General features: G+C 40.9%; 1 protein-coding gene across 1 annotated transcript in view; it reads left to right on the top strand.

Moving 5' to 3' along the window:
- The first annotated feature begins 12340 nt into the window (after nucleotides 1-12340).
- Nucleotides 12341-21793, top strand: part of FER1L6 (fer-1 like family member 6) — a 132623-nt gene continuing 123170 nt past the window's right edge. The window contains exons 1-3 of the mRNA XM_058178303.1: nucleotides 12341-12387; nucleotides 15504-15586; nucleotides 17979-18105. Of these exons, the coding sequence (XP_058034286.1) occupies nucleotides 15529-15586; nucleotides 17979-18105 (185 nt within the window). The 5' untranslated portion in view covers nucleotides 12341-12387; nucleotides 15504-15528. The remainder of the gene's footprint in view (nucleotides 12388-15503; nucleotides 15587-17978; nucleotides 18106-21793) is intronic.

Genomic DNA, 21793 nt, shown 5'->3' with positions numbered 1-21793 from the left:
GACTTCCCAATCAATTTCACACAAAGAGCCATCTTAAACCAAATAGTACTTCAATCAGTCAATCAGAATAGATCTGGAAGGGACCTTGGAGATTTTCTAGTCCACCCTCCTGCTCAAACAGGAAACCTTATACCAGTGATGGCTAATCTTTTTGCCATCGCTTGCAGGAGGCGGGGGGCGGGGTGGTCACGTGTGTGCATTCCCACACCCTTAATTCTAAGCGCCCCACCCCCAGGCATGTTCGCGCGACCTCTCCTCCTCCCCACTTCTGGCATGCAATGGCCCAGTAGGCCCGTTTCTCTCTCTCACCTGGCTCCAGAGCCTCTCTATGAGTCTGGGGAGGGTGAAAACAGCATTCCTCACCCCCCCGGAGGCCCTCCGGAGTCCAGAAACTGTCTGTTTGCCAACTTCCGGATGAACAGGAAGTGATGTTTTTTTGCTGTCCCCAGCCTCCAGAGACTCCTAGAAGGGCTCTAGAGAGAAAAACAGGCCTTCCCCACCACCTCCAGGCCCTCTGGAGGCAGTTCTAATGGGCCCAGGTGCGTGCCCGCTGATACGGCTACACGTGCCACAGGTTTGCCATCACGGCCCTAAACCATTTCAGACAGGTGGCTGCCCAGCCTTAAAAACCTCCAGTGATGAAGCATCTACAACTTCTGAAGGCAAGCCATCCTACTAGTTAATTATCCTCACTGTTAAGAAGTTTTTCTTTAATTCCAGGTTGCTTCTCTCCTTGAGTAGTTTCCACCCATTATTTTTTCTTGCCTTCTGGTGCTTTGGAGAATAATTTGACACCCTTTTCTTTGTGGCAGCCCCTCAAATACTGGAATATTGCTGTCATGTCACCTCTAGTCCTTCTTTTCTCTAGACTAGCCATACCCAATTCCTACAACCTTCATATGTTTTTTAAATCATCTTAGTTGCTTTTCTTTGCACTTTTTCCAAAGTCTTGACAACTTTTTTGTAATGTGGTGACCAAAGTTGGATGCAGTATTCCAAGTGTGGTCTTACTCCTTACATGAATGAATTTTATGCACCTTATAAAATGGACACCTTTAATTCATGGCTAGCTTATGTGGGTGGAAAGACAGACTAGCTAGGACATTTCACCAGCATCTCATTATTATTGTTTGCCTGTGGGGAATAAAGTGATCCCTATATACTTAGCAGAAACTGTACTGTGATGGGAAGAAGGAATAACCTTGAGGAAGAGGAGGAAAAGCCATAGCTCAATCAAGAGTCACTTATAAGAAATCTGAGTCTGGGCTAGAATTGTAGCTTGAGTGAACATCTCAGACAAGAGATTGGTTCTCACAAAGATAAAGGGAGAGAGGGTGGAAGCACATTCAGACTTATATTGATTGTGATGACTATTACTGAGTGTTGTATCCATGATTTATGAAGATGATATTTTATGATTATGATTATGCACCAGAGACAAATTTCTTGTGCGTGTCCAATTACACTTGGCCGATAACAAATTCTTCTCTTCTCTTCTCTTCTCTTCTCTTCTCTTCTCTTCTCTTCCTCTCCTCTCCTCTCCTCTCCTCTAATCTCCTCTCCTCTCCTCTCCCCTTCTCTCATTCTATTCTATTCTATTCTATTCTATTCTAGTCTAGTCTAGTCTAGTCTAGTCTAGTCTAGTCTAGTCTAGTCTAGTCTAGTCTAGTCTATTCATATATATGCCTGAATAATATTTACATTAGATAAGTATATATGAATTATAACTGCTAAGTTACTGTGGTATAGATTTCTTTTGTTGTTGTATTTTAAATCTTTTTAAAAGCCCTTCTTATGTATTTTTTTGCATAATAACTAATGCTTTGTTCTTTTTATTTTTATATTATTATTTTAAAAGCAACACAAATAAATACATATTTTTTTAAAAAAAAGTTTGAATGCTTCTGTTTTTAGAGTTGTCAACTTTTCCAGTTCTTTGCCATATCTTCTCTCCCTTTGCATACTGGAATAAATACAATGTCAGGCTTAAGTAATCTAGTACAGGGTTCCCCAATCCCCAGGCTGTGGCCCACTACCAGGCAATGGCCTATATTTGGAACCGGGCCCCGGGATTGGCAGGCTGGTGTGCACATGCACGTAGCTTGATTTGCGTAAGCAGTGGGCTGGAGCATGTGCACACTCATGCACAGCTCAACTTATGCAAGTTGAGCTGCGTGCGCATCCACATGCTTGCTGGCCCGTTGCTCATACAAGTTGAATTTCACACGTGTGTACGTGCTGGCCCGTCTCTCACATGGCCTGGTTTTCCTCTTCCCCCCGCCTCTTTTGCCAGGCCATCAAACCACAAGGGTTAGGACCGCTGATCTAGTAGATCCCATGGCTTTTCTTACTTTCATGTAGTATTCAGCTAGATTAATTTCTTAATCAATAATATCTTACTTTAATAAAAGTAAACCCCATTTTTCCAGAAATGCTGTACTTTAGTCAGACAGGTAAAAGATGTTGCAGAACTATGATGTAATGCAATCTAGAATTCCTCAGACATTCATAATTTGAGATTCATCTTTCAGTTTTGGTGGGAGCACCATTTCCTGACAAAGTTTTTCAATTTCACAGCCCGTGACTTGTGGAACCCCGACTTAAGTTTATCATGGCGCCTAATGAAACGCCTCCTTTGTCAACAAAGAAATTTCTGTTCAACTTTTGTATTCACCTCTTTCACTCTGCAAAAACAGAGGGGGGGGGAGAATATAAAAGAATAGGGTGAGATTCACCTGCATTTTTGGTGATGAATGGCAGAGATTAATTCATCATTGTACAATTCACTACTTTTTAATCTGCTTAATAGCAGGAAATTTTTTTTGGTGGTGGGGGGATAGAGAATTACAACGTTGCCATGACATCTCATTTGGTTCTTTCGAATAACTCTGTGATGGAATGACAGAGTTGTTTTTAAAAAATCCTAAAACATCGAAGATGCAGACGGCTTTCTAATAGAGGAACCCCATGGTTTTTCTGGATAAAAAGCCTCCTTTGGTTAGGAAGTTACTGTTTTTTCCCCCCAGCCTTCAGACTCTATCTCTCCGCAATTTAAATCTATTATTCTGCGTTTCTCACCATGGAATGACAGTGAACAGGTCTGAATTCATGCCAAAGGTTGTCTTTTCTAATAGACAATGAACAAGGCAAAATAGTCTAGATGCTAACATTCTTTTTTCTAATTTTGAGTCAGTTTTGGACTCCTGGTGACTGCCTGGATTAATCCCTGCAGGTTTTTTTTTTTACAAGATTTCTTAGAAGTGGTTTGTCCTTGGAGCTGAGAGAGAGTGACTGGCCCAAAGTCACCTGGCTGGTTTTGTGCCCAAGGTGGGACTAGAAATCACAGTCTCCTGGTTTGTAATCTTCTGGTGCTTTAACTACTACACCAAACTTGTTGTGTCTTGTCCGCTCTCACCGCAGCCGGGGTCTGCTTATCTGCTCCCGAACACGGAGGAATGTATGCCTCCCGGCCCCAGTCCTGGCTCCATGCCCAGACAAGCTGCAGAGGAGGGAGCATCCCCCGGCCCCAGCCCTGGCTCCATGCCCAGGCAAACGGAGCAGCTAGACCCCTCCCCCTCCTCCACAGCATGTGAGCCTGAGGAAAGTTTACTTCCAACAACAGCTGATTGGAGTGACCCTCACATCAGAAGATTGGATAGGCGGAGGCAACAGAAGGAAGGGAGGGGCAGGCCTTAATGAGTGCTGAGTCATGGAGCCACACCCCATGGCCTATATAAAGGATCTGCTTTCTGGCAGTCTCTGAGTCAGGCAAAGTCGAACTTATCTTGCTAAAGTCACTTACTGGTCTCCTGCCTGCTCTGAGGACTTTGCTAGGACTTTGGGCAGAGCTGCAGAGGCAAGCCTGATTCGGATTTCCCTGACCCGGCCATCAGCGGAGGAGTGGGACACGACAAAATTGGTTCTCTTTTAGTGACATGTCTCCCTTGAGTTAGGATTAGGGGTAGGTCCCCATGAAGTTGGAAAGCAAAATGGATGTTGCCAATGGCTTCGTAGTGCATCGGTATGTTTAGGAGGGGGCATAGTTTTTCAGCGCACCTTTCTTACCTGTCCTGTTAAATACATTACAAAATCCTATTGGAGTGTAAACCCACTTAGGGTTAGAGTTAGGTCCCCATGAACTTGGAGAGGAAAATGGATGTTGCCAATGAATTCGCAGTGCATCATTATGTTTAGGAGGGGGAATAGTTTGTAAACCCCCCTTTTCTACCTCTCCATGTCAATTACATGGGGAAATCCCATTGGAGGGTATACCCACTTACCGCTAGGGCTAGGTCCCCATCAACTCACAGAGCAAAATAGATGTTGCCAATGAATTCATAGCGCATCAGTACATTTAGGAGGGGGCATAGTTTTTTAGCCCACTCTTCCTACTTGTCCATGTCAATTACATGGGAAAATCCCATTGGAAGATAAACCCGCTTAGGGTTAGGGTTAGGTCCAGTGGTGGGTTTCTACTGGTTCAGACCGACTCGGGCGAACCGTTAGCTCTGACTATCAGCCGTGAGCGAACCAGTTCGCTCCGATTTTGAAATGGGCCCACCCACCTGCCCCTATATGCATTATACTCACCTATATTTCCATTTCTGAAGCCCAGCTGATTGGTGTGACAGCGTGGACTGCCGCGCCTCAGCTGTTTCCCTTGCTGGCAGCAATACAGAAGGTGAGTTTCTCCAAAGTGTACGCAAAACGCGTGCTTAGCGAACCATATGTTAAACCAGTAAGTTCCCACTCCTGGTTAGGTCCCTATGAACTCACAGAGCAAAATGGATGTCGCCAATGGTATTCATAGCACATCGGTATGTTTAGAAGGCGGCATAGTTTGTTAGCACACCTTTCCTTCCTGTCCACGTCAATTACATGGAAAACATCCCATTGGAAGGTAAACCCACTTAGGGTCAGGTCCTCATGAACTCGCAGAGCAAAATGGATGTCACCAATGAATTCACAGCATGTCAATATGTTTAGGAGGGGCCTAGTTTATTAGCCCACCTATTCTACCTCCCCATGTCGATTACATGGGAAAAATCCTATTGGAGGGTAAACCTATTTATGGTCAGAGTTAGATTCATGAACCCAGTGAGGAAAATGGATGTTGCCAAAAAATTTGCAGTGCATCGGTATGTTTAGGAGGCAGCTGATATTTTCAGCCCACCTTTTTTACTTGCCCAGGTTAACTATAGGGGGAAAACCAGGGGTGAAATGCTCCCGGTTCGCACCGGCTCGCTCGATTAGGTAGCAATGGCAGCTGCTGGTTCGGAGGACCGGTAGCAAAAATCCCTGGCCCCGCCCCCCTGCCTCTGCTGAGCCACACCATCAGCAGAGGTTTTTTTTTTACTTTTAAAAGCCAGCTTTTCTTCAGCCGAAACATGCCTTTAAAAGTAAAAAAAAAAAACCTCTGATGATCTCGGGGCTGAGCAGAGATCATCAAAACCCTTTAAAAGTTTTTTAAAAAAACTCTCTTCAGCCAAAGGGAAAAGAAAAAAGAAAAAACCCGAGGTTTTAAAAGCCTCCTCTGGCGATCCCAGAGGAGTTTCCTGATCCTCACAGGCTTTTAAACTCACTTTTTAACAGCCCCCACTTACAAGAGCCCCCACCCACGCCCAGCCAATTCCCCCTCTTCACTTACCTATAATTACTGCTCTTTCAGGCTTGCAACACCATGCTTTCTTCAGCTACTGAAGAAAAAAAAAAGCTTGCTTTGACTTCCTGCTTTGCTGGCTGAGGAACTCTGGGATTTGAAGTCCACAATAAAATAAAATAAAATAATAAAATAAAATATTTGTGCAGCTTTCTGAGATTTGGTGTGTTTCTGTAGTGTTTCACTCTAACTACACAAACACACAAAATCTCAGAAAGCTGTATGTGGCATTTTGTGTGTGTGCGTGTGTGAGTTGTGTGTGTGTAAAGTGTGAACGTTGGTTTTTGAGCTTTTTGTGGCTATGTGAAGTGTGAAGTGCAGAGGCTTTTACATTGTGTGTGAGTCAGTTGTGTTGTGTTGTGTGTGCGTAAAGTGTGAAAGTTGGTTTTTGATACTTCTTATTGTTTTTTATACTTTATTATTTTTGTTATTTATTGTTATTGGCCACGTCCACCAGTCATCTGACCACCAAGCCACACCCAACAATTAAGCCACGCCCGCAGAACTGGTAGGGAAAATTTTTAGATTTCACCCCTGGAGAAAACTCATTGATGCGAAAACCCACTTAGGATTATGGTTATGTCCCCGTGAACTCAGAGAGGAAAATGAATTCTTTGGTAATGAATTCCAAATATACTGATCTGAAAAACTCAGCCCCCTCATAAACATACCGATCAGTGATGGGATTATACCAGTTTGGATCGGTTCGGGTGAACCGTTAGCTTTGAGGATCAGCTGGGAGCGAACCGGTTTGCCCTGACAATCAGATGGGCCTACCCACCTGCGCTATTTTTCTACCTTTATCTTTTCAACTGATTCATGCGGCAGAGCCGATTGCTGCGTGAATCAGCTTTGTTACTCTTCCGAAGAAACCCGGAAGTGAAGATTTTTTTCAAAAAAATTTCAAAGCGCACGATCACCGAATTGGTTGTTAAGCCGGGAGGATCCCACCACTGTTTAACATGGACAGGCAGAAAAGTTTGACTGAAAATTATATATTTAATGTTCAAAGAATGGAATGCAAGCTTCCAGCTGAACCAACCTGAGGAAGTCTGCTGTTTGCACAAGAAGCAGGTCAAACTTTGTAGGGAGGGGTTCTCGGATCTCACTAACCTATCACTGAGAGGCAGAACTATCTTCAAATGCAAAAGTATATTAATTGGAGAGCCTGTGCCAGATGTAAAAGACAAGTCAAGAAAAACAACCATTCACAAGGAAGATGGAGTCTTCAGGAAGCAGCCCTGAATCCCACAGGTGAATTTGAAAATTATTCAGTGCTTCCTTAGTTATTCTGACTTCTTCATAGCTTTGTGTATCTAATGATAATTACAGCCCACTGGGTAATTATTTAGGACTAAGCTTCATCAAACATAGATAAATTTGTTTCAAGCGGATGTGGGAATTCAACCGTTGTGGCTTTTAAATTATGATTTACAGTATGACTAGCATTTTGGTGAACCAGTAATTGAAATTTACTAAGTAAACTGTGGTTTTAAAAAATAAGGGTTAACATATGTGAATCCAGCCTTATCACTTTATAAATTTAGTAATTGTTTTCTCACTGTATTCCGTTCTAGCCATTTTCTTAAGATTTAAGCTGCCCATTAAGACTGGGTTGATTTAATCTATTTATGTAGGGGTTGGACTTATTTTTATATATACGGTATCTGCAACAATATATTCTGAATTAGTAAATAACTGAGCTTTCCAATTTACCTGACCAAGTTACCTGAAAAACAATCTCTACATCTTGCTAACATTTACCAAACCTTCAGAATATATGTTAAGAAAGTTAAGGGAGTTGTTGACTTTAAATGTTGACTTTAAATGTGTGAATTAGGTATCTAAATAGGAACATACATGCTCTTGGTCATAAGAAATTTCTTCTTTTCAAGTGTTTATTTAATAAATTGTGACTTTTATTGTAGTCCTACTTTTTTTTAAATTTCATTTTGTCACAACAGTATACACAAACATCGACATAAGAAAATCAACACATTATAAAGAAAAAAAAATATATAAGCAAAAGTATGCAACAACTATGTTAATTTGTTATAACAAAAGGGAACAATAGGACAGGAACGGTAGGCACATTTGTGCTCTTATGCACGCCCGTTATTGTCCTCTTAGGAATGGGGTGAGGTCAATAGTAGAAAGTTTTTGGTTAAAGCTTTTGGGATTATGGGAAGAGACCACAGAGTCTGGTAATGAGTTCCAAGCATTAACAACTCTGTTACAGAAGTCATATTTTCTGCAATCAAGTTTGAAGCGGTTGACATTAAGATTAAATCTATTGTTTGCTCTTGTATTATTGCGATTGAAGCTGAAGTAGTCTTTTACAGGAAGGATATTGCAATAGATGATTCTGTGTGTTAAACACAGGTCATGTCGAAGTCGGCAGAGTTCTAAGTTTTCTAATCCCAGGATTTCAAGTCTGGTGGCATAAGGTATTTTGTTGTTTTCGGAGGAGCGAAGAACTCTCCTAGTAAAATATTTCTGGACGCGTTCGATTGTATTAATGTCAGAGATGTGGTATGGGTTCCAGACAGATGAGCTGTATTCAGGAATAGGTCTGGCAAATGTTTTGTATGCTCTGGTTAGTAGTGTAGAGTTTTTGGAAAAGAAGCTGTGTAAGATTAGGTTTACAACTCTTAGAGCCTTTTTTGCTATGTAGTTGCAGTGGGCTTTGGCATTTAGGTCATTTGATATGAGAATTCCAAGATCTTTGACAGGGTGGGGATCATCAGTAAGGTAATGTCCATCAAGCTTGTACTTGTTGTTTGGGTTCTTTTTTCCAATATGTAAGACTGAGCATTTGCAGCTTGAGATTTGGAGTTGCCAAGTTTTAGACCAATCGGATACAAAGTCAAGGTCTTCTTGAAGGGTAGAAGTATTGTTAGTAGTATTAAAAAGTTTGACATCATCAGCAAAGAGAACACTATAACTTGAGATAAGGTCACAGAGATCATTTATGTATAGTATGAAGAGCGTTGGTCCAAGAACACTACCTTGGGGAACGCCACTTTTGACAGGAACAGGATTTGATAAAGCGTTACCAATTTTGACCACTTGTTATCTGTTTGACAGGAAGGCATTTATCAAATTGTGAACAGGTCCTAAGATGCCGTAGGATTTTAGTTTTAGGAGAAGTTTATCATGTACTACTGAGTCAAAAGCTTTGCAGAAGTCTGTGTAAATTGCATCTATTGCTTTTCCTTGATCAAGGTTAGTAGTCCATATGTTTTTGCAGTGGAGAAGTTGTAAGTTACATGATAATTTTTTTCTGAAACCAAATTGTTTGTTAGAGAGTAGGTTGTTTGTTTCAAGGTGGAGTGTAATGGATTGGTTTATGATAGATTCCATTACTTTGCATGAGAAACAACATAGAGAGATAGGTCTGTAATTTTCAACTAGGCTGGGATCTCCTTTTTTGAAGTTAGGGATGACTGTGGCTAGAGACCAGAGTTTGGGAAAGGAACTAGTCGTGAAAGCTTTATTAAAGATTATGCTTAGGGATTCTGCTATATTAATTGAAAGTTTTTTTAAAAAGTATGCACATAGTCCATCTGGTCTAATAGATAATGATGGTTTCAGGTTGCGAAGAGCTTTTTCAACATTATCTTCTGTGAAGTCTATATGTGTTAAGTCATTTTTTGTACGATTGAGAAATGTCGGATATGAGCCATCGCTGTTTACAAAGACTGAGCTGAAGAATGTGTTAAAGAGGTTTGCTTTAACTGTTTCATCAGTACATTCTTTGCCGTTTGATTCTTTTAGTGGTGGAATGGATCTTGTTTCTTTAAGTTTATTGTTTACAAAATTATAAAAAGCACGATTGGAATTAGTGCGTAGAAGGTCTTCTTGCTTGGTATGGTAAATGTTACATTCAGTTTTTATTTGGTTGCAAATATTTCTGTAGCGGTTTTTAAAGTTTGCTACATAGCCCTTTTTGTTTCTTCTCCAGAGGGATTTTTTTTTGGATTGAAGCTTTTTTATTGATATGGGTAATTTGTTTTTTTTTTATGATTTTGGTGGTGATTTGTGGTACGTATAGTGTGATGATTTTATTGATTTCAAGTAGTACTTCCTGGAATAAATGGTGGAAATACGAATTGAATAGGTCTGTACACTACTCAATGTAGACTTTAGGATTCTTGATCTGTAGAATTTTATTTAGGAGAAGGAGGGCAATGAGAAGAACATCTGGATTGTTCACAAATAAACTCAATTTCATTGAGGGCCACATCAGGGTCTGGGTGGGCGTGTCTGGGGTGGGTGTGACCAGCATGATGTCACTCGTGTTGGGGGCACCTGTGGTGGCCCGAGAGCTCTGCCAGCAAAAACGGGCTCCTGAGGTCTGTTTTTGGCTGCTATGGCTCCTGCAACCCTCTGCCAGCGAAAGCAGAGCTCAGGTGGTTGTGTACTGCCCTTAAGAGCTCTGTTTTTGCTTGAAGAGGCACCACGGGCCAGTCCTTCACAGTTTCCAGGGTGGCCCCATGGGCCAGATCTATGGGCCGGCCCCGGCCCCCGGCCCCTGAGTTTGACACCCCTGTTTTATGTAACTAATTTTCCTCACAATGACATGCTTTTGCATTCAATAGTTAATCCTTGGACTACCATTTTGCTTCCTTTTGCTTGTTGTTGTTAGTTGCAAAGTCATGTCCTATCCATTGCGATCCCATGGACAACATTCCTCCAGGCCTTCCTGTCCTCTACCATCCTCTGGAGTCCATTTAAGCTCACTTGCCTACTGCTTCAGTGACTCCATCCAGCCACCTCGTTCTCTGTCATCCCATTCTTCTTTTGCCCTCAATCTTTCCCAGCATTAGGCTTTTCTCCAGTGAGTCCTTCCTTCTCATTAGATGGCCAAAGTATTTGAGTTTCATCTTCAGGATCTGGCCTTCCAAAGAGCAGTCAGGGTTGATCTCCTCTAGGACTGACTTGTTTGTTCACCTTGCAGTCCAAGGGACTCTCAGGAGTCTTCTCCAGCACCAGAGTTCAAAGGCCTCAATTCTTTGGCGCTCAGCCTTTCTTATGGTCCAACTTTCACAGCCATACATTGCAACTGGGAAAACCATAGCCTTGACTAGACGCACTTTTGTTGGCAGGATGATGTCTTTGCTTCTTTAGTAAGCTATCTAGATTTGCCATAGCTTTCCCCCCAGGAGCAAGCGTCTTTTAAATTCTTGGCTGTAATCCCCATCTGCGGTGATCTTGGAGCCCAGGAAAATAAAATCTATCACTACCTCTATTTCTTCCCCATCTATCTGCCAGGAATTGAGAGGGCTGGATGCCATCATCTTAGTTTTCCTAATGTTGAGTTTCAAGCCAATTTTTGCACTCTCCTTTTCTACCCGCATCAAGAGTCTCTTTAAGTTCCTCTTCATTTTCTGCCATTAGACTTACAACCTTCACTTACAACTTAATTTAGTGACCTCTCAAAGTCACAACAGCACTGAAAAAAGTGAGATGACCATTTTTCACACTTACGACCATTGCAGCATCCCCATAGTCACGTAGTCAAAATTGGAATGCTTGGCAGCTAGCATGTATTTATGACGGCTGACGTGTCTTGCAGTCATGTGATCACCTTTTGCGACCTTCTGAATAGCAAAGTCAGTGGGGAAGTACGATTCATTCAACAATCATGTAACTAATTTAACAATTGCAATGATTCAACTTAACCACTGTGGCAAGAAAGGTCAGAAACTGGGGCAAGACTCACTTAACAACTGTCTTGCTCAGCAATGGAAATTTTGGACTCAGTTATGGTCGTACGTTGAGGACTACCTGTAATAAATTCGCTAGGCTAAATATTTCCTATATACTTTGAATTTGTGAACTCTAGGAACTTTAAGAAAAATAAATGCTATTATTTTCTAAAAGCAGTATTTAACATTACTAAAATTAAGGAAACACACTTTCCAAGACCTAGCAATATATATATTTTTCTGCTTGATTTATTTTTCTTTTTCTAGTCAGCGAAGCTATGTACTAGTCCTGAAGTACATAAGTGATGGAATGGATGCAATATTTTTCCATCACAGCAACTTTAAGATGTATGGACTTCAATTCCACAATTCCCCAGCTAACCATCTTGCTGAGATTGAAAAACACTATAGAATTGAGTATTCATCTCAAAGGCACATGCATTGTTCAGGACTATCAGCAGAAACCCAAAATCGGCTGTATTTTCCAGTTGGCGAATCACGTTTTTGTTTGCCACATTGCCAAGTTTTATTCACATTAAAACTTGCTTCCGGCATACACAGAGTTGTTCTCCACTCCTCTGTTTACAACAAAATACCTTATGTCACCAGACTTGAAATCCTGGGTTTAGAAAATGTAGAACTCCGACGCCTTCGACATGACCTGAGCTTAACTCATAGAATCATGTTACAACGTCCTTCTTGTTGAAGACTACTTTAGCTTCAATCACAACAATACACGAGCACACAATAAATTTAAGTTTAATATGAACCGCTCCAATCTTGATTGCAGAAAATATGACTTCAGAAACAGAATTGTTAATGCCTGGAATGCACTACCAGACTCTGGTCTCTTCCCAAAATCCCCAAAGCTTTAACGAAAAACTATCTACTATTGACCTCACCCCATTCCTAAGAGGTCTGTAAGGGGTGTGCATAAGAGCACCAATGTGCCTACTGTTCCTGTCCTAATGTTCCCTTTGATTATATACAATTTCATATAGTTACTACATACTTATGGTAATATATATGCTTATATATCGTATAGTTATTCCACACTTATGCTTATATATAATGTTGTGACAAATAAAATAAATAAATAAATACAGTTGGAACCAATAATGCAAGATATGGCTAGAATAATGAAAATGATTAAGATCTGCACATAGTCATTTAAATCAGGGGTCTCCAACCTTGGTCCCTTTAAGACTTGTGGACTTCAACTCCCAGAGTCCCAGCTGGCTGAGGAACTCTGGAAGTTGAAGTCCACAAGTCTTAAAGGGACCAAGGTTGGAGACCCCTGATTTAAAGCAGCTTAAAAAAAAATACCTGGAGATTACAAATTCTCCTTACAGTAGGCTTTTGCAGATATCGCAGCAATATGAATCCATTACTGTTTGCTTGACTTTTGATTAAATTGTGCAACAAATTGAACGAAAATGGGGTTTGAGGTATTCGAGCCTTTTCCTCAGAAAAATTAAGAGAGGCGTGAAAAAGTCTTTCAAACTCATTCTCCCAAATCATGGAGTAGGGTATCACGAGGACCTGTGTATGCTTAAGGTGTATGGTTTTATTTTTCTCCTTCTGTATTTACACGATCTGTTTGTCTATTCTATTATTTCCTCCTTTTTAAAGGCTAAGCTGCCAAGTGTCATCAATTGTTGGGTGGTGCCTAAATTGTATAAAATAAATAAAATCAATAAATAGAAACAGAGAGAGGGATTTGTGCTTCCGTGCGGCTGCATTTGTTCAGCTCCCCTATTTTTAATCATCAGGGCGTGTTCTTCATATTTTTACAACATTAGGAAGAACTGCTCAGCCACCGGCTGTTCTAATTCTCGGGAACTGAGATGGTGGGATTGGAGGCATAACATATAACATAATAAAAGAGTTGGAAGGGACCTTGGAGGTCTTCTAGTCCAACCCACTGCCCAGGCAGGAAACCCTACACCATTTGAGACAAATGGTTATCCAACATTTTCTTAAAAATTTCCAATGCTGGAGCATTCACAACTTCTGGAGGCAAGTTGTTCCACTGATTAATTGTTCTGTCAGGAAATTTCTCCTTAGTTCTAAGTTGCATTTCTCCTTGATTAGTTTCCACCCATTGCTTCTTGTCCTGCCCTCAGGTGCTTTGGAGAATAGTTTGACTCCCTCTTCTTTGTGGCAGCCCCTGAGATATTGGAACACTGCTATCATGTCTCCCCTAGTCCTTCTTTTCATTAAAGTAGACATACCCAGTTCCTGCAACCGTTCTTCATATGTTTTAGTCTCCAGTCCCCTTTGTTGCAATCTTTGTTGCTCTTCTCTGCACTCTTTCTAGAGCCTCAATATCTTTTTTACATCGTGGCGACCAAAAATGAATGCAGTATTCCAAGTGTGGCCTTCCCAAGGCATTATAAAGTGGTATTAACACTTCATGTGAACTTCCAACTGTTTTGCACAAACATGCCATTTGTTCTGCAAATGTGCTTTGAGTTGCCCCAAAAGCAAAAGGCTCAGCTTGGGTCGGTAGCTCTTAGTATAGTTGGCAATCAGCACCTTGGATCAGCAAGATGCTTATTTTGTCCCGTATGGTTTTTGCTGAGATATTAATGATATTTCATTCCCTTCTTTATATTTTAACTTTGGAAAAATAAAATGTAAAAGAATTATTTAAAAAATTTAGTAGAAATTAAACAAAAGAAAAGAAACAATTAAAAAATGCCAAGGTATCGAATGTTTAAGGACAAATCCAAAAAATGTTGGAAGTGTCATCAGTCACCTGGATCATATTACCATATGTGGTGGACATGCGTTGAAGCGAAAAGATATTGGACTAAGATACACATGTGGTTGGAGAAAATGATTAAAAAACACATAGACTTTAAGCCAGAAGTCTTTCTGTTGGGAATTATTCCTGATATATATACTAGAGATGTAAAATATTTGATTGTGAATATTATTACAGCAGCTAGGATTGTGTTTGCTAAAAATTGGAGAAATGAGAAGTTACCTTTGCAGGATGAAATAATCAGGAAGATGATGGAATGTGCAGAGATGAGTAAATTGACATTTGAAATTAGAGACCAAGAAGATAAGCAATATTATAAAATATGGGATTTATTCTATAACTGGTTAGATGGGAAAATATGTTAGAAAAGAAGATATATTTACAAAAGAGATGTTTATCTTGAGATTGCACAAGAAGATATGTAAACACCCCTTCAGCATATTGAAATTGTTTGATGTGAATGTTTTTTTCTTCTTTTTGTTGTGGAAAAATAAAATTTTCATTTAAAAAAAAATGCCAAGCTATAGAATGGTCAAAAGTAGTGTAGCAAAGACTGAATTTCTTTATTAAGAATGGAACACTGAGTAAACATTGAGGAATGGTGGTGGAAAATAGAAAATAAAGAATGGAAGAAGAATGGAATGGCATCTTGAAGAGGCGGACTGGAATCCTGTTGAAAAGAATTACAAGTCTTTTATTTACTACAATTACTAGAATTACTACAGAGAGATAGAATCACGATCACGTAAAGTACAAATACTGCTTTATCAAGCCTTACAAAGACCACATTTGGAATACTGCATCCATTTTTGGTCACCATATTATCAAAAAGATGCTGAGACTTTGGAAAGAGTGCAGAAAAGAGCAACAAAGATGATTAGATAACTGGAGGCTAAAACATATGAAGAATGGTTGCAGGAATTGGGTATGTCTAGTCTAGTGAAAATAAGAACTAGTGGGTGTCATGATAGCAGTGTTCCAGTATTTGAGGGGCTGCCACAAAGATGAGGAGGTCAACCTATTTTCCAAAGCACCAGAAAGCAAGACAATAAACAATGGATGGAGATCAGTCAAGGAAAGAAGCAACCTAGAACTAAGGAGAAATTTCCTGACAGTGAGAACAATTAACCAGTGTTACAGCTTGCCTTCAGAAGGTGTGGGTGCTTTTAAGAAGAGACTGGACAGCCACTTCTGGAATGGTGTAGGATCTCCTGCTTGAGCAGGGGGTTGGACTAGAAGACCTCCAAGATCCCTTCCAACTGTATTACTCTTGTTTCAATGCTGATTTCCTCCTCCTGCTCTTTCTCTTTCTCCTCCTCCTCCTCATATTTATTTATTTGTTTGTTCATTTGTTTGTTTGCAGAAAAGGATTGTTCGCTGGAATAAAGATGAAAATGAAGAGAAAAGGAGACAAGGGGTTATTTATTGCAAACAAGGGAGCAACAGGTAAGCCTATCTAGTTTGAGAAGATTTCAGGCTGGAGGCTGCAATTGACATTTTTGGATGTCCAGGAACCACAATGGTCAAGATCTGGATGCAAAATCCAGAAAACTTTACGCCTTCAAAGGGAAGGAGAGAACAAAAAGGGTTTGGCTTTTTTCTTAGAATGTTAAGCAGTGGTAAAATTCAGCTGGATCTATCCGGATTGCACGATCTGGTAGAATTGGGGGTGGGAGGCTCCGCCCACCTGCCCGGATATCATCATATCCTGTTTATTACCCTCTGCTCATGTGCAGAAAATTCTGCGCATGCGTGGAGGAGGTGCGTGTGCTCACATTTGTAAGCCGGTACAGAAAGGTAAGTGAATTTCACCCCTGATGTCAAACCTATTTTAGGGCCTACACTATTGAATATTTCTTATCCAGAATGACAGGACATTTTTAACTTTAAGTAGCTTTGATTGGAGAAGGTTCTCATAATTTGAAACAAGGGGTTTCTAGGCAGATATTTGCCCTCTCCTGCTTTAGACCTAATGCTCAAGCTGTCACACGCAGATATGGAATAGTTAGATAATTATTTCTAAAACATCAATAATGGAAGGCAAGCTTCTCTAAAAGTCCTCTTGCTTATCAGAAATGAACTTTCTCAGTCACATGCAGCTATAATGGATTACTGCTTTAAATCTCAAAGGTTCACCCTGGTCAGCACTTCTTTACTCTACTACCATCAGGCAGGAGATATAGAAGCATAGCCAGTCGAAGGAACAGGCTGAAAAATAGCTTCTATCTGTGAGCTGTCAGGCTACTGAATGCAACATAACACCATAACTATTTAGTATGATACATTTGCAGGGCTAGCACCATGTGCAACGTCTACACTGGTGTAATATAAAACAATGTAATGTTATGCACATATATGTATATAGGATTGAGTGTCTCTTAGTATGATCCATTGGGTTAGGCCAGGGGGTCTGCAAACTCTGGGAGTTGAAGTCCACAAGTCTTAAAAGAGCCAAGTTTGCAGACCCCTGGGTTAGGTTTTTTTCATTCTTTCACTTACGAGTTATTGAGATGTATTTTGTGTTGGGGGGGCCTGCACTAATGGAGGCTGATCCAGGGGTAATATTCACTTACTTTCCCTACTGGTTTGCAAATGGGAGTGTACACTTGTCCTGTCCACGCATACGCCCGGCCTTCCGTGCATGTGCTTTGCTGGCACGCGTACTGTCTGCATATGCGCCCGGCCTCAAAAATGTGCCTAAATAGGATGGCATAGAGCCGAGGCGAAATACCTGTTTGGCCAAACTGGTCTGAACTGGCTGAATACAACCTCTGGGCTCATCCAATCTCATTGTACACAATGTGTACATGTTGTGTACATGTGTTTCAATACACATGTTACGCATTGACAATAAAGGTTTGAATTGAATTGAATTGTCCTCCCTGAATTTATCTACCTGGGGTTTTTTTTTTCCTTTTGGGATTTGTCATTTAGGGAGAGGAAGAAGAGAACTGCTTTACACTTATAAATCTAAACCAAAGCTAGCCGTCAAGGGGACTGATTAACTTGTCCACAGAGATGTCACTAAGAAACTTCCGCTTTAATTATGAGCAGATAAATGAGTGAAATGTCACACAGGGCCAGCAGGCATTTCAAACAAAGTAATGAGGTAAAATTCATGCCATCCAAGCAACATGATGTCTTTTTCATGTTTTGGACCAGAGTTCCAGTCATAATACTTATATAGAGGTCAAGGTTTGCATACTTCTACCACAGAAATCCCATGTTTTTTATAAGTCTTCTTTTCTTTATATTGGGGTGGGGGTGTATTATGACTTGATGGGCGTGGCCAACTTTATTTTTTTTTACTTTTAAAAGCATTTTTTCTACATCCTGTTTGGCCGAAGTGGTTGTAAAAAATTCTTTTAAAAGGCTCCTCTGACGATCCCAGCTGCCTGATCGTCAGAGGCTTTTCTTTTCTTTTAAAAACATTTTTTTTGCCTTTAAAAGAAAAAAAAAAGCCTCTGATGATCAGGCAACTCGGCTGGGATTGTAGAGATTGTAGAAAAAATGCTTTTAAAAGCCTCTGACTATCCCAACTGAGCCGTGCGATCATCAGAGGCTTTTTGTTTTACTTTTAAAAGCATTTTTTCAGCCAAAGAAAATATGCTTTTAAAAGTAAAAAAAAAACAACCTCTGATGATCATGCGGCTCAGCTGGGCCTTGGTGGGGGGGCAGGGATTTTTGCTACCGGTTCTCCGAACCACTCGCCCCCATCACTACCGGATCAGGTGATCCGGTCTGAACCGGGAGCATTTCACCCCTGAATAGAGGGCACAATGTGCTCAGGTCTACCACAAAGTCCAGGCTTATGAACTTATATATTTCTCTTCCACAGAGGAGAAGATACCTGAACATCTACAGCATGAGATTGTAAGTGGACAAGATGGCGAACTAGAAGATATGCTGAATGATGAAACTGATTCCATGTATAGCTCTGGAGTCTCAGCATCTTGGAGTAAAAGGTATATCAATCAAATCATCTCTTCCCTCGCTAAATGCTCCTGTCTTTTGTTGATCTAGCCAAAGACTAATAAACCATGGAAGTTGTCACTTTTCTCCATCATCTGGCATTAACTCTTAATAGGTTGAGAGTTAGAGTGTTTAAGTGTGAAACCAATATGCTCAATTGGAAGTTCTTAGCAGATAATGACATGCAGGAGAAAGAGGAGGAGGAGGAGGAAAAGGAGGAGATGACAGAATCTATATGTCAACAAAATGTTGCCTCAGATCAGCGGTTCTCAACCTGTGGGTTGCGACCCCGTTGGGGGTCGAATGACGATTTTCCAGGGGTCGCCTAAGACCATCAGAAATATGGGAAGTATACTTGCAAGTTGAAGAATCGCGAATTCGGCTTCAGGCGCGATGAATTAAAAAAGAGAGAAATCTTTGCTCTGATGTCTCCCTCTCAAGCCAGCTGCAATCACTCCCAATCGCTAGCCTAATCTGGCTTCAGGTGTGATAAACTTAATAGGGGAGGAGTCTCCGCTTTAATGCTGCCGTCCTCAAGGCAATCGGAAGCAGTTCAGATCGCTAGCCAATACGGCTTCAGGCGCGATAAATTCAAAAAAACAGTTAGCCGCTTTTTTTCCCCTTCAGCGGCTGCTGAGGCTGCCTAAAAAAAAATAATTTTACGGTTGGGGTCGCCACATCGTGGGGAATTGTATTAAAGGGGTCATAGCACTATAAAGGTTGAGAACCACTGCCTCAGATGAAAAAGTGGGAAGGAACAGATCAACAATCTTGATTTCGCCTTTGCTCTTCTCTGTATAAAGCAAGTTGCTGACTTCAGTGCAGATTGAATCGACCTTCTAGGTCCATGTGATAGATGAATCTACAAAGTACATGTACAGCAATATTTTTCATGTATGTGAGATTGATAGCTGTATTATATCTCTTGTCAGTTTGGCAAACAGGCAACCTCAACATTCCCGGCGTATATCCTGTTCTTTGGGCTGATAACAGTGTCTTTGTGGTTAATATTTAAACACAAAGCAAGTTTTGAATGGGTGCCGATGGCTGTGAAATTCACACAGACTGAGTTCCAAAAAGCTGCTTTTTGGGATGTATGGGCATGAATGCAGCACCTGCCTGCTTCCCTGGAAAAGATATGGCTGCTTTAAGGAGCTGCTATGTTTGTATTCCCACATGCTGTCTGAATTACTTCCAAAACTATTGCCCAGTTCTGCAGATGTTCTAACAGAATACAGGTAGTCCTTGACAAAAGTTTGTTTAGTGACTATTCAAAGTTACAATGGCATTGAAAAATGTGACTTATATGACCATTTTTCACACTTACAACCGTTGCAGCATCCCTATGGTCATATGATCAAAATTCAGAGGGTCAACGACGGGTTCGTATTTATGACCATTGCAGCGTCCCAAGGTCGTGTGATCCCCTTTTGCGAACTTCTGACAAGCAAAGTCAATGGGGAAGCCAGATTCGCTTACCAGCTGGGTTACTCATTGATTAACTGCAGTGATTCCCTTAACCACTGTCGCAAGGAAGGTCATAAAATGGGGCAAAGCTCACTTAACAAATGTCTCACTTAACAACAGAAATGTTGAGCTCAATCAGAGGTAAGTTCCAGCAGGTTCTGATCAGTTCTGGAGAACCGGTAGTGGAAATTTTGAGTAGTTTGGAGAATCGGTAGTAAAAATTCTGACTGGCCCCGCCACCATCTATTCTCTGCCTCCCAAATCCAGGCTGATCAGGAGGAAATGGGCATTTTGCAGTAACCTTCCCCTGCCATGCCCACCAAGCCACACCCACAGAACAGTTAGTAAAAAAAATTGAAACCTACCGCTGGGCTCAATTGTGGTCGTAAGTTGAGGACTACCTTTATTGGGAGGATCCACCACCATTGTTGTGACCAATGAATGGAGAAGAATAGACAGCATTCCCATATCAGCAAAATATTCTCTTAAGAGTAACTGAGCAAACAGGGATGAACGTTATTCAAGGCTTCTGAGTAAGGCAGATAGTTTATTCATTCATTCATTCGACTTTAAGTTCTAAGTCTAGACTTAGAATAATTTTATTGTCCACCATTTTTTGTGCCTGATCTGAAATTAATACAGATAGTCCTTAACTTACAATCACATTTGAGCCCCAAATTTATTTTACTAAGTGAGAAATTTGTTAAGTGAGTTTTGCCCCATTTTACAACTTTACTTGCCACATTTCTTAAGTGAATCACTGCAATTGTTAAATGAATGACACAGGTGTTAAGTGAATCACATTAAGCACTGACTTAGCTTGTCAGAAGATCGCAAAAGATGATCACGTGACCTTGGGACACTGCAAGGGTCATAAATACGAACCAGTTGTCAAGCATCCAAATGTAAATCACGTGACCATGGAGATGCTGCAACCGTCAGAAGTATGAAAAACGGTCAGAAGTCACTTTTTTAGTGCCGTTGTAACTTCAAACGGTCACTAAATGAACTGTTGTAAGTTGAGGACTACCTGTACTTACTACTAATATTTGCACTGTGCAACATAGTACTTTTCACACTATCCCAAGCAACTGTCACATTCACTTTCCATACACCTTACTTTTCAATTATGCTGTAGTAAGACCTAACCAGAAAATAAGTCCCAGTGCATCTTTTGGAACAAAAATTAAAATAAGACCCAGTCTTATTTTCAGGGAAACTAGGTAGGACAGTCAAGCGGAAGACTATCGGAGCACATCCATGAATACCTAGTAGCCAGAAGGTATAATGGAAATTCCTTAATCTCACAATACATGGACAGACTCAACTGTATTCAACTGTGAAATTGTGACCATTCTAGATCAAGCTAAATCCAAAAATACTAAGGAGTTCCAGGAGCTTGGCATTCATCAAAATAAGCCATCAATAAACTCATAAAATTAAACCATATTTACACACCATCCCAAAGAAACAATAAAATGCTAATAAGGAAACAAAGACCAGAGCACATTATCTCCAGCAGCCAACACCCAGATAAGCAGGGATTAATACCCAGCAAGCAATTAAGCAGAAAACAGTATCCTAATCAAGGAATTACCAAGGAAAAAACCCACATTCCACTAACACTGGGAGGGCAAACTAACCTATATAAACAGGTTGCAAATCCCACACCAATGCTACCTAATTAGATAAGGAAATATCTGCAAGCAAACAACCAAGTTCAGAGAGTAATGCTGAGCTAGATATATATATATATTCTCCTCTATTGGAATTTTTCATTTGGATGACATTCATTCAGAATGAGGGAGGGAAGGAAGGAGGGAAGGGTTACAGGGAAGGGGAAGAGATGAGAGGAGAGATGAGGAGAGGAGGAAAGAAGGAAGGAAGGAAGGAAGGAAGGAAGAAGGAAGGAAGGAAGGAAGGAAGGAAGGAAGGTGAAAGGGAATGGGAACGGGAAGAGAGGAGAGATGAGGAGACGAGGAAGGAACGGAGGGAGGAAGGGAGGAAGGAAGGAAGGAGGCAAGGGGAAAGGCAAGGAGAGATGAGGAGAGGAGGAAGAAAGGAAGGAGGAAGGAAGGAAGGAGACAAGGGGAAAGGCAAGGGGAAGAGAGGAGAAGAGGAGCAAGGAAGGAAGAAGGAAGGAAGAAAGGAGGCAAGGTGAAAGGGAAGGGGAAGAGAGGAGAGATGAGGAGACAGGGAAGGAAGGAAGGAGGG

Source organism: Ahaetulla prasina, chromosome 3 (genome assembly GCF_028640845.1).
Source record: "Ahaetulla prasina isolate Xishuangbanna chromosome 3, ASM2864084v1, whole genome shotgun sequence".
Classification (NCBI taxonomy): Eukaryota; Metazoa; Chordata; class Lepidosauria; order Squamata; family Colubridae; genus Ahaetulla; species Ahaetulla prasina.
The sequence above is the reverse complement of the archived record's forward strand: the minus strand, read 5'-3'. Positions and strand labels throughout refer to the sequence as shown.